General features: G+C 36.6%; 1 protein-coding gene across 10 annotated transcripts in view; it reads right to left on the reverse strand.

Annotated features, from left to right (window-relative positions):
* Positions 1-636: 636 nt before the first annotated feature.
* The window catches only part of RPS6KC1 (ribosomal protein S6 kinase C1), a 178310-nt gene continuing 163288 nt past the window's right edge, over positions 637-15658 (reverse strand). For 5 of the 10 annotated variants that reach the window (XM_025877632.2, XM_073900192.1, XM_073900191.1 and 2 more), the window contains 3 exons: positions 13255-13337; positions 12101-12196; positions 637-1166 (listed from right to left, as the gene is read on the reverse strand). In XM_025877632.2, coding sequence (XP_025733417.1) covers positions 1050-1166; positions 12101-12196; positions 13255-13337 — 296 coding nt within the window. In that variant the 3' untranslated portion in view covers positions 637-1049. Of the gene's footprint in view, positions 1167-2074; positions 2818-12100; positions 12197-13254; positions 13338-15658 lie in introns of those variants that run through there. The other 5 variants (XM_025877634.2, XM_073900194.1, XM_073900193.1 and 2 more) reach the window with 2 other exon arrangements.

Consider the following 15658-nt stretch of genomic DNA (forward strand, 5'->3'; position numbering starts at 1 on the left):
AGTGACACTGGTAATTTCATATAAAAATATAAAATCAAATCAGAGTAGGGACTTGAACAGATGTTTATACATCCATGTTCATAACAACCAAAAGGTAGGAAACACCCAAATGTCCAATGACAGATGAATGGCTAAACAAAATGGGGTCTCTACATACAGTGGAATATTATCCAGCCTTTAAAAAGGAATTAAATTCTGATATATGCTACAGTATGGATGAACCTTGAAAACATTACATTAAGTGAAATAAGCCAGACACAAAAGGACAAATATTATAGGATTCCACTTATATGAGAGACCTAGAAGAGTCAAATCCATAGAGACAGAAAGTAGAAGAGTGGTTACTACATGCTGGGAGGAAGGAGAATATGGGAAGTTATTGTTTAATGGGTGCAGACTTTCAATTTGGGATAATGGAAAGGTGATGGTTGGATAAAAATGGGAATGTACTCAATGCCAATAAACTGTATACTGAAAAGTGGTTATATGGTCAATTTTATGTTATGTATGTTTTACTTCAATAAGAAAATCACATGAAAAATATAAAGTGGCAAGTTATGTTTGGACCTATAGGCCATATGCTCAAAAAAAATAAAAGTTAAAAACAACAAACAAAAAAGCAGGATCACCCAGAGCATTAGAAATACTAATATTTTAATATACATCATCATATAAAAACAGACTTGGGTCTGTCACCCCAAAGCCATGTCCTATGTGTTCCTCACTGTAATAATTCATGTCCACCATGATTACGGATGACGTATTTACATTAAGTTCCAACCAGACATAGAGAGAGAAAGAGGGAACTGAAGCAACGGACCGGTCAACACACTGACGCAGCAGCCATCTGTCGACATGACCGTCCTGAATCCAAGGAACCAAAATCACGTGGTAGGGCTGGGAGCTTCACCTTAGCTGTGAAGGCCTACTTTCATGTCATAGGGCATTTCTGGAAGGAAGCTCTGCCACGGGTAGCTCTAAGTACTTGCAGATTTCCTACTGGTCCTACACAGGAAGTCATTCTTTAGTCTCACCTGCACGAGTTCCTGTTATGAGGCCAGGGAGGGCTGGTGAGTTGAAACCCAGTTCCAGGGAGTGATGTCATCTTGATTGTGCTTTGATCCTGGTGACCTGCTCCCCATCCTGGTGTTGTTGCAGTCCTTCATCTGAGGTTCAGGTTATAAGGGAACCAGAAGGAAAAGGGGGAAGTAGGAAAATAGAAAAAGAAAAAAATGCTTGCACATTTCCTTTGTTTCACTAAAGCATTTTCTGCTTCCATTTATTTTGATGGGAGGACCTAGCTCACGGCAGATGGAAGCTGTAGAGATGCTCTTGGAGAAGGAAGGGGCTCCCGTACAATCTCAGACCTTAAAGGATTAAAATATATGGAAAACCTTCATTATTTCTGATGGCTCCTAACTCTGAAAAAGTGACTTATTCTTTCTTCATTGGATAAAGTTTTAAAAACAGACATTAATGTTTTAGAAACATTTGTAAATTATTATAAACAAGGCACAAATGCAGGAGCTATCTTAGCAACACACAGAAATAACAAATAACAAATGTCTGGAGAGGTGTAAATGCTCATATTCTTTCTATATCATGTCAAGTAAATTAGGAGGTCAGATCTGGAAATCCCGTCACTAAGTAATAAAATAGGATTGCCATCCAATTCCATTTAGATGAGATCCTTTGGTTCTTACTACACCAAACCAAAACCCTAAAATGAAGTTAAGCATAAGAAGCAGCAGTAATTGCTAAAATTCCAAGATGAAAGAAAGAGAGGCCTTTCTAAAATAAAACAAAGCAAAAAACTTAAGCAAATAAATGAAGGAGAGATTTCAGTTTTTATTACATTTATTTTATAATCATGATTTCTTAGTCCTTATTAAGGTGATACAATTTGGGAAATAAATACTCCCTTCCCTTTTTGTTGCGTATGTACGAGTGGAGGAAGAGGGAACAGAATATGAGAGAACAGGCAACAGGTGTAGGGAGCAGAAAGATAAAGTTGAAGAGAGACGGTGAGTGTTTCTATGAACCCTTCCTAAGCAGTACCAACCAACAAAGTATACGAGGTTGGCAACGTGAGCGTTTTCTTCTCAGTGGACTTCTGAAAGTAATGAAATAATATGGAACCACATTCAGCATACACTAATTATATAGCATCGTGGCAGATGTTTTCTATCAGACATGATGTATATATTCTTTTTTCCTCAATTTTTAAGCTCCATAGATGACAATATTCATGAAGCACTTTTAGTGTATTATTCAGCAAATATTAATTATGATAATATAAACCAATCTTGCTTAGCAGAAAGCACTATTAGCTGCCATGTAAAGGTCCTCCTTTCAAGTAACACTTAAATGTACACTTGGAGCTTTCAGAGGAAGTTCTTGAAGGGCATTCCTCCTCCAGTTGGGTTTACAACTCATCTGCAACACTAAATGCAGATAAAATAAAGATCACACCTTATTTAAAGGTTTGCACATAAATGCCCCTTGCAAATGTAGCCAATATCTTGTCCAGAGAGTAATGGTAAAGAAACTTTTCTCTTTCAGCCTTTTTCTTCCCCCATTTCTTCTAAAGGTCTTTATTCCAATGTCTCGGTGCTCCATCGGTGAGTGTGAGGCAGGGCTGCCTCCGTGCTGGAGATGCCTGTCACAGAGAAGGTCGGAATGTGTGCTGATAACCCTGGCTTATGCTCATCTCATCAGTTCTGCCCAATCCACAGGGGTAAAAAATGGATGAGATTTGATATCTTCAACACCAGCAACTCCAGCACCAAGACGCTCCACAGGGTTGAACTGCAAGAGCTACAAAGGAAGGATTTAGTGAGTAATAGGAATCCAAGTGGTGAATCAAAGGAAAACAAAAATATATGAAAGGAAAGAACTGCTCGATTCAACTCTAGTGACAATGGACTTGATTAATAGCCAACCGATGAGATTTCCTTGAAAGGGAGCTATGTCTTATACCACTGTAGCTGTGGGGTGGTGGGGGATATCTGAGTTTATGGCTTTTCAACTGATTTGAAACATGACTTTGAGTATTCACTTTGGTTCTCTCAAACTCGTAATAGGACAGTTACACCTATCAATTTCCTATTCCAAAGCACATTGTGACATTAATTAGATATTGAGCCAAAATCTGAGACATCCAGTTACTTCTTTCATGGGCATGCTGAAAAAATGTGTCTTGAGACATTCGTGCATCCTCATGTTTTGTTTTAACAGCTTTACTAAGGGATAATTTATATAGCATAAAATTCACTGGTGTAAGTGTACAATTCAGTGATTCTTTTTTTTTTTTTTTTTAAGATTTTATTTATTTGACAGCGAGAGACACAGTGAGAGAGGGAACACAAGCAGGGAGAGTGGGAGAGGGAGAAGCAGGCTTCCCGCGGAGCATGGAACCCAATGCGAGGCTCAATCCCAGGACCCTGGGATCATGACCTGAGCCGAAGGCAGACGCTTAACGACTAAGCCACCCAGGCACCCCCAATTCAGTGATTCTTAATAAATGTAAAAAGTTGTGCAACCATCACACAATCCAGTTTCAGAACACTGTGATCACCTTAAAAAGTTTCCTCACACTGTTTGCCTTAATCCTCACTTCCATCCCCAGCCCTAGGCAAACAGTGATCTGCTTTTAGTCTCAATAAATGTGACCTTTCTAGATATTTCATGTAAATGGACTCATAAAATATGTTGCCTTTTGTAGTTGCCTTCTTTTACTTAGCATAATGTTTTTCAGATTCATCCATGTTGTAGCAGGTATCAACAGCCTGTTACCTTTTATTTCTGAATAGCATTCCAATTTTTAGATAGAACACATTTTGTTAATCTACTCACCAGTTAATAGGCCTGTAGTCTTTCCAGGTTGAGGCCATAATGAGTAATACTGCTATTAATATTCACATATATGTCTTTGTGTAAACATATGTCTTCATTTCTCTCAAGGACATTTCTAGGAGTGAACTGCTGGGTCATGTGGCAAATTTTATGTTTAGCTTAAGAAACTGCCAGACCTTTCTAAAGTAGCTGCACCATTTTACATTCCCACCAGCAATGTATGAGAGTTCCAGTTTTTCTACATCCTCACCAATACTTGATACTATCTTTTGATTACAGGCCTTTCAGTGGGTATTAGTGGCATCTTATTATGATTTTAATTTGTATTCCCTAGTGAGTAATGGCGGTGAGCATCTTTTCATGGTAAGGCTTCCTTTGTGGATCTTTGCCCATTTTTATACTGAATTGTCTATTTATTGAGTTATAAGAATTCTTTTTTTTTTAAGACTTGATTTTAGGTAATCCCTACACCCAATGTGGGGCTCGAATTTACAACCCCAAGATCAACAATCGTACACTCTACCAACCTAGCCAGCCAGGTGCCCCTATAAGAGTTCTCTATACATTCTGAATACAAGTCCCTATTAGTTACACGATTTGAAATATTTTCTCCCACTCTGTGGCTTGTCTTTTCATTTTCTTACTGATATCTTTTGAAGTATAAAAGTTTTTAATTTCAATGAGGCCCACATTATCAACTGTTTTCTTTTATGGATGTTTCTGGTGTCATATCTAATAACTCTTTGCCTAACCTGTCAAGAAGATTTTCTCCTATGGTTTCTACAATTTTTAGTTTTAGCTCCCATCTATATAAGTCTAAGAGCTATTTTGAGTTAATTTTTGAATATGGTATGAAGTAAGGGTCTTAGTTCATTTTGGTTTTAGCATGTGACTTATTTGATTTTCCCAGCACCATTTGTTGAAAAGACTATTTTTTCACCATCAAATTCTCTCAGCACCTTTATTGAAAATCAACTGACCATAAATATAAGGGTTTATTTCTGGAGACTCAATTCCAACCCATTGATCTATATGCCTATCTTTGCTCTAATAGCACAAGAATGTTTTAGTAATTTTCTAGTTTCCCAAGGTTCAAGGTGAGATTTTCATTCAAGACCTCTCTTCTTTTCTGATATAGGTGTTTATAAGCCATAAATTTCCTCAATAACTGATTTAGCTGCAGCTGATAAATTTTGATATATTTTGTGTTTTCATACCATTAAAAATACTTTCTAGATTCTCTTGAGACCTCTTCTTTGAGATTCATAGGCTATGCAGAAGTGTGCTGTTTAATTTCCAAATATTTGTAGACTCACCAGATCTCTTTCTGATTTCTAATTAAATTGTTATGATTAGAATATGTTGTATGATTTTAATCCCCCTTTAATATTGAAGCTTGTTTGTGGTATAGCATGTGGTCTATCTTGGAGAACGTTCCATGTACATGTGATAAGAATGTATTCTGCAATCATTGTTCCATATATGTCAGAGATGTTGGATAATGTTGTTGAAGTCTTCTCAGTATCCTTGCTGATTTTCTATCATTTATCAAGAATGAGGTATTGAAGCCCCCATTTATTATTATTGGATTATCTATTTTCCCTTCAATTCAGTCAGATTTTGCTTCATATGTATAGAGGCTGTTATTAGAGCATATCCATTTATTGTTATATCTTTCTATGTACTGACCCTTTATCACTATGAAATATCTTAGTTTCTAGTAAGTCTCCTGCCTTCACATCTATTTTGTCAGGAATTTAGTATAGCCACTTCAGCTCTCTTATGGTTATGTCGGTTGAGCGTCTGACTCTTGATTTCGACTCAGGTCATGATCTTGGGGTTATAGGATCAAGCCCCACATCGGGCTCTGCACACTGGGCATGGAGCCTGCTTGGGATTCTCTCTCTCTCCCTCTCCCTCCCTTCTCTAAAAAAAAATAAAATTTATCACAATCTACTTCAGATTAAGACTCACTTAATTCCAGTGAAATGTAGAAACTCTGCTCTATGATAGCTCCATTCCTTCTGCCTTTTGTCTATTACTGTCATATATGTAATATATTACATTTGTATGTTATAAACTCAACAGCATGTTATAATTAGTTTCAAACAATCTTATGTCTTTCAAAAGAAGTTGAGAAGAAAAATGAGGAAAAAAATAGTCTTTTTCATTGTCTTTTTCATGGACTCATATTTTACCATTCCAGTGCTCTTCATTTCCTCCTACAGATTCAAGTTACCATGTGGTATCGTCATTTCCTTTCAGCCTGAAAGACTTCCTGAATTATTTCTTGTAAGGCAAGTCTAGCAATGAATTCTCTCAGTCTTTACTCAGGAATTTATTTCATCTTCATTTTTTTTTTCAGACCATCCTTTTATTTATTTATTTATTTATTTATTTATTTATTTATTTATTAATTAAGATTTTCTTTATTTGACAGAGACACAGCGAGAGAGGGAACACATGCAGGGGGAGTGGGAGAGGGAGAAGCAGGCTCTCCGCTGAGCAGAGAGCCAAATGCGGGGCTTGATCTCAGGACCCTGAGATCATGACCCGAGCCAAAGGCAGACGCTTCACGACTGAGCCACCCAGGCGCCCCTATTTCATCTTCATTTTCGAAGGATTCTTTTGCTGGATATAGAATTCTTGGTTGAAAGTTAACTTCCTTTCGGCACTTTGAATATGTTATTTCACTGTCTTCTGTCTTCTATTGGTATTACTATTTATCATTATTATTGAAGTATAATTGACATACAATATTATATTAGTTTCAGGTGTACAACGTATTGATGCAACAATCTGTGCTTTACTCAGTGCTTACCACAGTATGTATAATCACCATTTGTCACCACACAGTGTTGTTACAATATTACTGACTACATTCCCTATGGGTACTTTTCATCTCCGTGACTTATTTTATAGCTGAAAGTGTGTACTGTCTTCCAACGTTTTTGATGAGAAGTCAGACATTAAGGTTTCCTTGTATAAAGTGAGTGGTTTTTCTTTTGCTGCTTTCAAGATTTTCCTCTTTGTTTTTGTTTTTCAACAATATGACTGGGTGTATTTTCCTAATTAAAGTCCATTGAGCTTCTTGGATGCCTATCAATGTTTTTCATCACATTTAGGGTGTTTTTTAGCCATTACTTTTTCAAATACTTTTGCTCCCCCTTTCTCCCTTTCCTTTTCTGGGACTCGCTGGTACATCTGATATTATCTTACAGGTTTGTGTAGCCCTGTTCATTTTTCTTTTTTCTGGTCCTCCCCACCCCCCCCAGATTTGTTCATTTCTATCATTCTATCTTCAAGTTTATTGATTCTTCCCTCATATATCTCAAATTTGCTGTTGAGATGCTCTAATCAATTTTCCCCCTAGTGAATTTCAATTATTGAAACAATAATTATTGTTATTACTGTATTTTTCAACTTGAGAATTTCTATTTGGTTCTTTTTTAAAAAATATAATTTATATCTCATTGAGAATTTCTATTTGCTGATTCATTGTTGTCATACTTTCCTTTAATTCTTTAGACATGGTTTCCTTTTAGTTCTTTGAACATATTTATAATAACCACTTTGAAGTCTGTTTAATTCAACCTGGGGACATTCAGAGTCAATTTCTACTGACTGCTTTCTTCCCTGCATATGAGTCACATTTTTTTGTTTCTGTGTATATCATATAATATTTGCTGAAAACAGGATATTTTGGAGGACATTTTAGCAACTCTAGAGTCCAACTTTCTTCCCCAAGAAGACAGTTATCATTGCTGTTGGTTGGTCTGTTCTTGGTTTGGCACAGGATCTCGGCTAGATCTGTAATCCGCTCCTCCCATCACTTTGTAACAAGCAACTGTTGCTCTCTCTGCCCATGCTTTTCTCCTTGTTTTTATTTTTGAGCTTCACTTCCTAGGAATCACCCTGTGTGTGCATAGCATAGTGGTCAATCTGTGACTGAAAAGAGGTTATATTAAACCTCAGCCCCTAAAGCTTCTGTCCTCTGCCGATGCGTAGGAGAACACATTAAAAATGTAGGCCACTTACAAATCTCCCCTGGTTTTTACTTTCAACTGGGATCGTTCCCTGCTCCTATCCACAGGCATGCAACCTCAGGGTTGGTCCTCACAGCCTGCTTCAATCTGGAAGAAACTGCACACCTGACCAAGCAGAGAAAAGAGAATGGGAGCAGCCCAGGCAAAACTGCCACAGAGTCCCACTCTTCTTTCCCAAAGTTTGGCTGTTTTTCAAGTATAAACACTTTTCAGATTGTTGTATCCCTTTGATCAATTTCCAAAGCATTGAGATGGTTGTTTTTGCCAATTCTGTCCAATGTTATAACTTCCTTTCTCAAGAGAGAATTTGCCAACTTCCTTATATGACTATACAGCCATTCAAATTTGAGAATATTCTCATAGTAAATATTTAAATTATTTCTTTACATTAATGTTTCTATGTATTCAACCAAAACTTCTGTTTCTTCTCTTTTTACCTTTATTTCTGTTTTTTTCATTTATGATTCATTAATTCAATTATTTGTATGAAAAATATCAATTGATTTCCTATTATGTGCCAGTCCACTACTTTTTCCGACCTTTTCACCTGTATCACCAGCAGTTGCCTCACCTACATTAGCAACCCTATAATTCAACACATGCTTCATCAAATACAAATTACTATGTATTATGAACCTTCAATATTACCCTATCAATAATAATGATATAAAACATTTATGTGACACTCACTGTGTGCCAGGCATTATTCTAAGTGCATAGCATAGTTAAATTAATTTAATTCTCAACAACTCTATGAGTAGCTACTATTCTATTCTCTCTATAGATGAGAAAACAGAGACTCAGAGAAATTAAGTAACTTATTTAAGATCATACAAGTAGAAAGTAGCAAAGATAAGATGTGAAATTCAGGCACTGTGGCTCCAGAATCCATGCTCTTAAACATAACACTATACTGCTTCATGAGTATGTAATCTTTTGCAAATGCCAAGAATCTACTACTTCACTTTAATATTACCAAATACAAAAGAGGTATGAAGCATATACTTCAAAAGACTGTACTCAATCTTTTCACTTGAAATTATTGTATCTAGCATTCAAAATGACTATTGTTTATTAAAGCTAACTGCTCAAAGAATTTTAATACTAGATATTGCTAAAAGGTGTTACGTGAAAAGCTGCTATTATTAAACAAACGTTGTAAGAGTATCCTAAATGTATCAAATCCATTTTCAAAATCTGACAACTCATGTCTAACCGACTGAAATGTGGAAGGCATAAAACAATTTAATATAAATTTAAAATATCAAACATTGGTAAGAATTAAATATAACTACAGCATATTTTTTAATATTTCAATAAACATATGAACAGAAAGAAAATTCTTTCTTCTGGGTTACAATTGGCTTTTCCACCCCTATTCTTTCCAAAACATGACCTCATTATGAAATTCCAATAAAGGTTCCTATTTTGACTTTTACTAAAGTCAATTTAATTAGTTCATGGACTTTGCTACAAATCTGTAAATATAAATCTACAGACAAAAGTATAATTGTCTTACCCATGACTATCTTGTTTATCCTGCCATTTTAAATACTATACCAGGCCTCAAGAGAGACCACACAAAGATTCCATTGCTCAAGCAAATGTGTCAGCAGCCAGTGACAAAACCAAAATAGTCACTGCCAACCTCCCTTCTCCTGAATAATATTCAGGCAATAAAGCTGGGAGCAATGAAGACACAAAAATTTGTTTTGAAGGTCTTTTTCTTATAGTATTTTTCAACTAACAAAACAATTGTGTCACAATTTGTGAAGTACAAATATACATGCTCTGAGGATTTGTAAAATGTAAGCATCTTTCCTTTAATTGCATTTAAAATGTAACTATGTCTACTTTAGGACCATTCACATGACTGAGATGACTGAACCATGGGTACTGGGGATTATGAAATCTAGGAAGAAAGCAAGGAGCTGAAAGACAAAAGAGGGGGAAATCTCCCCAAAGCAGAATAATTATTTCCATATAAATCATTTTGTGATTTTTAAAAAAATGACCCCTATGACCTGTGAGGTAGTGGAAGAGGAAAGTCAAAATGACAAATTGCTAATCATGCCAAGAGACCCCTTTTCCCTTTCCTGATGATGTTTCCTCAACATGAGTGGTAGTTTCCTTAGGCAGGCCAATGACAGAAAGCTGATTTACTATATAAGTATCTGTATCGGAGAATTTAACAAACTTTAAGCCAAGATTCCTTCATAACATATTTTCTAATAAAGACAGGAGCAACGGACCTTTATAAATTGTGTAGGTAATTCTATACTCAGTTTTATATAATAAGGACTTTAAGGAGGGAAACAAACAAACAAAAAGCATTTGCTAGCCTTCCTCAAATTATTTACCAAAAAATACTTGGAATTTATCTTGTTGTGCCACAACAAATAAGATGAAATCAAATGAGTAGTGTCGTTTTTTTCCCCTTAGAATGAAACGTGTTCTATATCTTTGTATTACCTCTTAATCCTTTTCCAAAGTGCTCAAGGGTATTCTCATCTCATTATTTCCAACCTGGTTATGTTTCTTTATGTTTACATTCTCTGGGAAATTTTAATCTTCCTAAAGCACAAATCTGATCCTTTCATTCTTCTGCACAAGAACTCCAAATATCCCTTTTTTTTTAACTGAATCAAGTATGATCACTCTTCCCTGGTGATCATAACAGAACCCCGTAAGAGAACTCCAACTTACCTTTCCACACCCATCTAATACTATTACTCGTTCCTATATTCACTCCTCCACTCCAGATAAACCAAACTTTTGATTTCCTAATTTGGGTCTTTTGGACTCCTTCCCTCTTTGAAGCTGTTCATTCCACCTAGCTATTTCCGCCACATCCTACCTTGTCACACCAAAATTCTAGAGCTCCACAAAATAACAGCCACTACACAAAAACTTTCCTAATACTATCACTGCATCAACTATAGCCCCTCCTTATCTTGACTTGCCAGACTAGTTTTTAAGCCTCGGACAGCTTTGATCCAATCCGTCCGTGATACAGTGATTTGTGAGTCTCACCCTCACAGCTTACAGCACTATGTCTTGCATATATTTGTGCATATATTTGTTGAATGGAACCCAAATCACTCTTCAAGAGAATACTAGGTAATTCTCTTCTCTGTATATTCTCCCCTCCCCCTTTCTTAAAAAAATAATAATTCAGGTTTCATGAAACAAAAATGTTAATTATTGATCTTTTTCAAATCACCTTTTCCCTTTATGTTTCTCTTAAAACTATAAGGATCCTAGGTCTGACAATTCCTGCTGATTTGCTGTGAGTCTATCATACCCCAATGCTGACAACCCTCAGTACACTCTCCAAAACTCACTATTCAAAATTAGAGGAGCATTTTAAAAGTGAGGAATCAATTTAAGAAGCTCACTGGAGTTCTAAGCCTAGCTTTGGGATACTGAACTTTAATTATCAATAGTCTCTTTCTTTAAAGCCACCGAAAATGCACTAACTGACATCAATGTTCAACTTCCATCAAAGGATGAAGCTAGGAGTAATCTAACTTGGCAAGATTTTTTTTTTTTAAGATTTTATTTACTTATTTGACAGAGAGAGACACAGCGAGAGAGGGAACACAAGCAGGGGGAGTGGGAGAGGGAGAAGCAGGCTTCCAGCAGAGCAGGGAGCCCGATGCGGGGCTCGATCCCAGGACCCTGGGATCATGACCTGAGCCAAAGGCAGATGCTTAACGACTGAGCCACCCAGGCGTCCTTGGCAAGATTTTCCAACACTACTTTTCTCCACAGCAACCTGAGTAGCCTATTCCTAAGTTTCTAAATATGAATTAAAGATTGAAAATATCCAGTCAAAAAAAAAAAAAGAAAACAATATGGTTACAAAATGTAATAGCAGAAATAGAGCAGCTCCAGACAAGCTAAAAACGATACTTAAATCTCATACCTACACAAACATATGAAATTGACGAAACATTAGCCTGGATTTTGGGGGAAAAAAAAAAGACTTAAACACCAATAAGCTTTAACTGTTCTCTCTGACCTCACTAATACTTAAATAATAGCAGAAGCCTAACCATACACAGTATCAGTTCTGAATTTGTAATTAGTAATGAGTGTTTCTTGCCCCAAACTAATTATCTTTAAGGTTTTATAACTATGGACTCTGCTAATTTGCATGGCTGATATACTTGGCCAGTAGAGGTCAATTAAATTACCTGTTGTATGAGTGAGCGAGCCTCTTCAGAGACACATTCTGGCATGTTCAAAGTAGTGTGAGTATTTATTCCTGCTGGATGGCACTCAACCAGAGTCTGAAATAATCAATCAGGTACACTTCTTATCCCAAATAACATCATATTCTGTTCTATCACAGGATTTATGGATAGCAAGTATAGAAAGCTCAACAACCATCTTAACTGGAGATGTATTAATCAACACAGTGTCTCCTAAGCAGTTCAGGCCAAGGACCACGAGCCTACAGAACTTCTGACTGAAATGAAGGCAATCACCAAAATCACATCATAAGCTTATGCTGCCAGCCCTCTTCCCTTAGTTATACAGGGCATGGCTCATAATAGAAAAGTTTACCTTACACACAAAAACTAAAAAGGGACTTGGTATCTTGAATTTTTAATGTTCTGAAAAACCTTCTAAGTTTAGAATTGGTTAATAATAACACTTTATATATTTATAGCACTTTATGATTTAATTGTACATGTAGGTGATCTGTAATAATCCACAACAATCTTAAGAGTTCAGTATTATCTACATATTCAAGGTAGATGACTACTTACAAAAGCAGGACGGCTCATTTCCTCTGTTTTCTTCCCAGGAGGCAATGTGCACAATACTCTACTAAAGTCTATTAACCTCAAATATCTTACTTAAGTTATTGATCAGAGAGAGTATAAATTCTGTCCTTAAGCTAGGACAGGAAAAATTTACAGTATTGAGAAAAAACGTAATGTTACCTTTTATATCTACATTAATTTTCTAAAATGAGAATCCCCTCCTGCTTTCCAACAAGATGTTTAAAACATCCAGAGAATTCTAATACATCCTTACATGAACATTACAGATTTAATGCTGTTAAAACTGAATCATAGAAAATGAAGAAAAAGAATGTTTAGTCATATATCTATGTGCTAACATTATGACATAATGGAATTTTATTATTTATCCAATGTAATACTTCTTAAAAAAATCTGGAATCTAGATAAACTTGCATTTTTCTGCCTTTTTTTTTTTTAATCAAAGGTTTTCTTATTTAGTCTCTGATCTAACAACTAAAGGCAAAGGTTAAATGTTCTCAATTTGAAATCAAGGTAGCATCTGGGTAAACTTATTAAACGTCCAGGTCACTGCTTACCTTGCCAGTGAGAAGTTCAAAGAGGACAGCACCCAAACTCCACCAATCACAGGCTTCTGTTTCTTCTGTGATTGCTCCAACCTCTAAACACACCAAAAAAGGTTGATATTAAAATTCCAAAGGTCAATTCAACTTTCAAAATTAACATGTATTAGCAAGGTGACCTTTTTAATGCTGAGAGAGCATATACTAAATACTACTGGGCTTTCAAAATTCCTGAAAGTTACTTATCCCCTTTGGTCACCTACTGTGGTTGCATTTTTTTTTTTTTTTGATGCAGTCATATATTAAACTGAGACATTTGTTCTTCAGTTGATAGAGGGACACCTTCAAGAAGCTACACTTAAAAGTTATAGGAATCTACCAGATCAGCATTTTGCTTAATTTTTCAAATTCAAGAAAGTATAGCCAACCACTACCTCAGGGGTCATTTTTTGTTTTAGAAATAAAGACTCTAGGTTCAGAAGGAACTTCAAAAATTATTTAAACCAGTAATTATCCTTTTAATTACAGATTAGAAGCCAGAGAGGTGAAATGCCTTGTCCAATGTCATATAGTAAATCAGCAGCAGAACTAAAACCTGATTTATAATACCATCCCTCTCCTATATAATCAATTGTTTTCAACTAAAGGAGGAGCATGTGAAATGCAAATTTACCCATTCCGATATGTAGAAGTACAAACGGATATGTTGTTTCAAGCCCTAACTGAAACTACTGGCTAAGATAAGGGCGTTTAGAATATCTACAAGTCACAGTTTTATCTGCATTAGCCCTGTATCTTTCACCAGCACGAGTTCCCGAAATGCAATAGGAGTTTTCAGGTGTCATCTTCCAGGTTTCTCCACAAATCAGCAACACTCATTTTACCAGTTCTGAGGCTTTTAGCCCTTACATCTATTTGATGCCTTCTTGTCCTTTCCTAATGACATTTGATTAGTCACTAAGCCTGTCATTGTCTACCCTTTCACTTCCATTTGGCTGACACAACACACTTAATACTTGGGTGCAGGGTAACCCACGACTCATAAAAATAATGTTCAAAAGTTTTTAAGTAGTTAGGTCGGAAACTGGAAATAACTGAAGTGGTGCTCAAGTGCCCAACCTTTTAACCAATACTTCGTAAATCTACTGCATAGAAGAACCACAAAAGTCAGAAAACAGCCTGAGCTTTAAGCCTTGGAACAAAGGTCATGTGGACCAGAAAAAGAAAACAGAGCCATTCCTCTGAAAATACTGAAATTCCTCCTACTCGGTATCATCTTCCGTATCCCGGTACCTACCCTCTTCTGGAACTCAAGCAGCCGGTGAAGAACTACAACCCTCCACACTAGCACCCACCCAGTCTTTCCTCCCAGGATGTGCTCTAGGCCAAATCACAACCTCCATTCTCTTAACGGGCTGCTCTCAGCCAGGTGGTAAAAAGAAAACATAGATTTTTTTTTTTTTAAAGATTTTATTTATTTGTTTATTTGTGAGAGAGAGAATGAGAGATAGACAGCAGGAGAGGGAAGAGGGTCGGAGGGAGAAGCAGACTCCCCGCTGAGCAGGGAGCCCGATGTGGGACTCGATCCTGGGACTCCAGGATCATGACCTGAGCCGAAGGCAGTCGCTTAACCAACTGAGCCACCCAGGCGCCCAGAAAACATAGATTTTTAACCACACTACTGTGTGAATACCCAGAAGTCTCCTAAGCCTGCTAAAGTCATGTGCGTTTATAAAGTAGCAGCTTATTTGAAAACCTGAGACCTGGGGCACCTGGGTGGCTCAGTTGTTAAGCGTCTGCCTTCGGCTCAGGTCATGATCCCGGGGTCCTGGGATCGAGCCCCGCATGGGGCTCCCTGCTCCACGAGAAGCCTGCTTCTCCCTCTCCCTCTCCCACTCCCCTGCTTGTGTTCCCTCTCTAGCTTTGTCTCTCTCTGTCAAATAAATATATAAAATCTTAAAAAAAAAAAGAAAAACTGAAACCTAACAATAGAGATTTAATTATATATACATTGTATATATACTTGTATATGTGTGTGTGTGTGTGTGTGTGTGTACACACACACACATCAATATGACGGAATATTACTACATAAGCATTTTAAATGATGTACTCATATAAAGTTTAAGTATATAAGTAAATATGGGTATATTAAATTAAAAAAACAAGGTATAAAACAAGAGAATTCTAATTTTAGAAATATGTATTTAAAAAAAAAGACTGGTGAGAAAAGATGACAAAATAGTTTAGTGATTTGCCTCTGAGGGGATGAGATGTTTATTTTCATCCTTATACTTATGAACCTACATGACTAGCTAGGTGGCGCATTTTAAACAGATAGCAAGAAGACAGGAAAACATTCGGGTGTGCTGGAGCAGGAAGATGAAGCTATGCTGGCCAATCTTCCCTAAGAGTCTGC

The sequence above is a fragment of the Callorhinus ursinus genome, unplaced genomic scaffold (genome assembly GCF_003265705.2).
Source record: "Callorhinus ursinus isolate GAN/ISIS: 27379988/994484 unplaced genomic scaffold, GSC_fseal_2.0 scaffold13, whole genome shotgun sequence".
Taxonomy (NCBI): domain Eukaryota; kingdom Metazoa; phylum Chordata; class Mammalia; order Carnivora; family Otariidae; genus Callorhinus; species Callorhinus ursinus.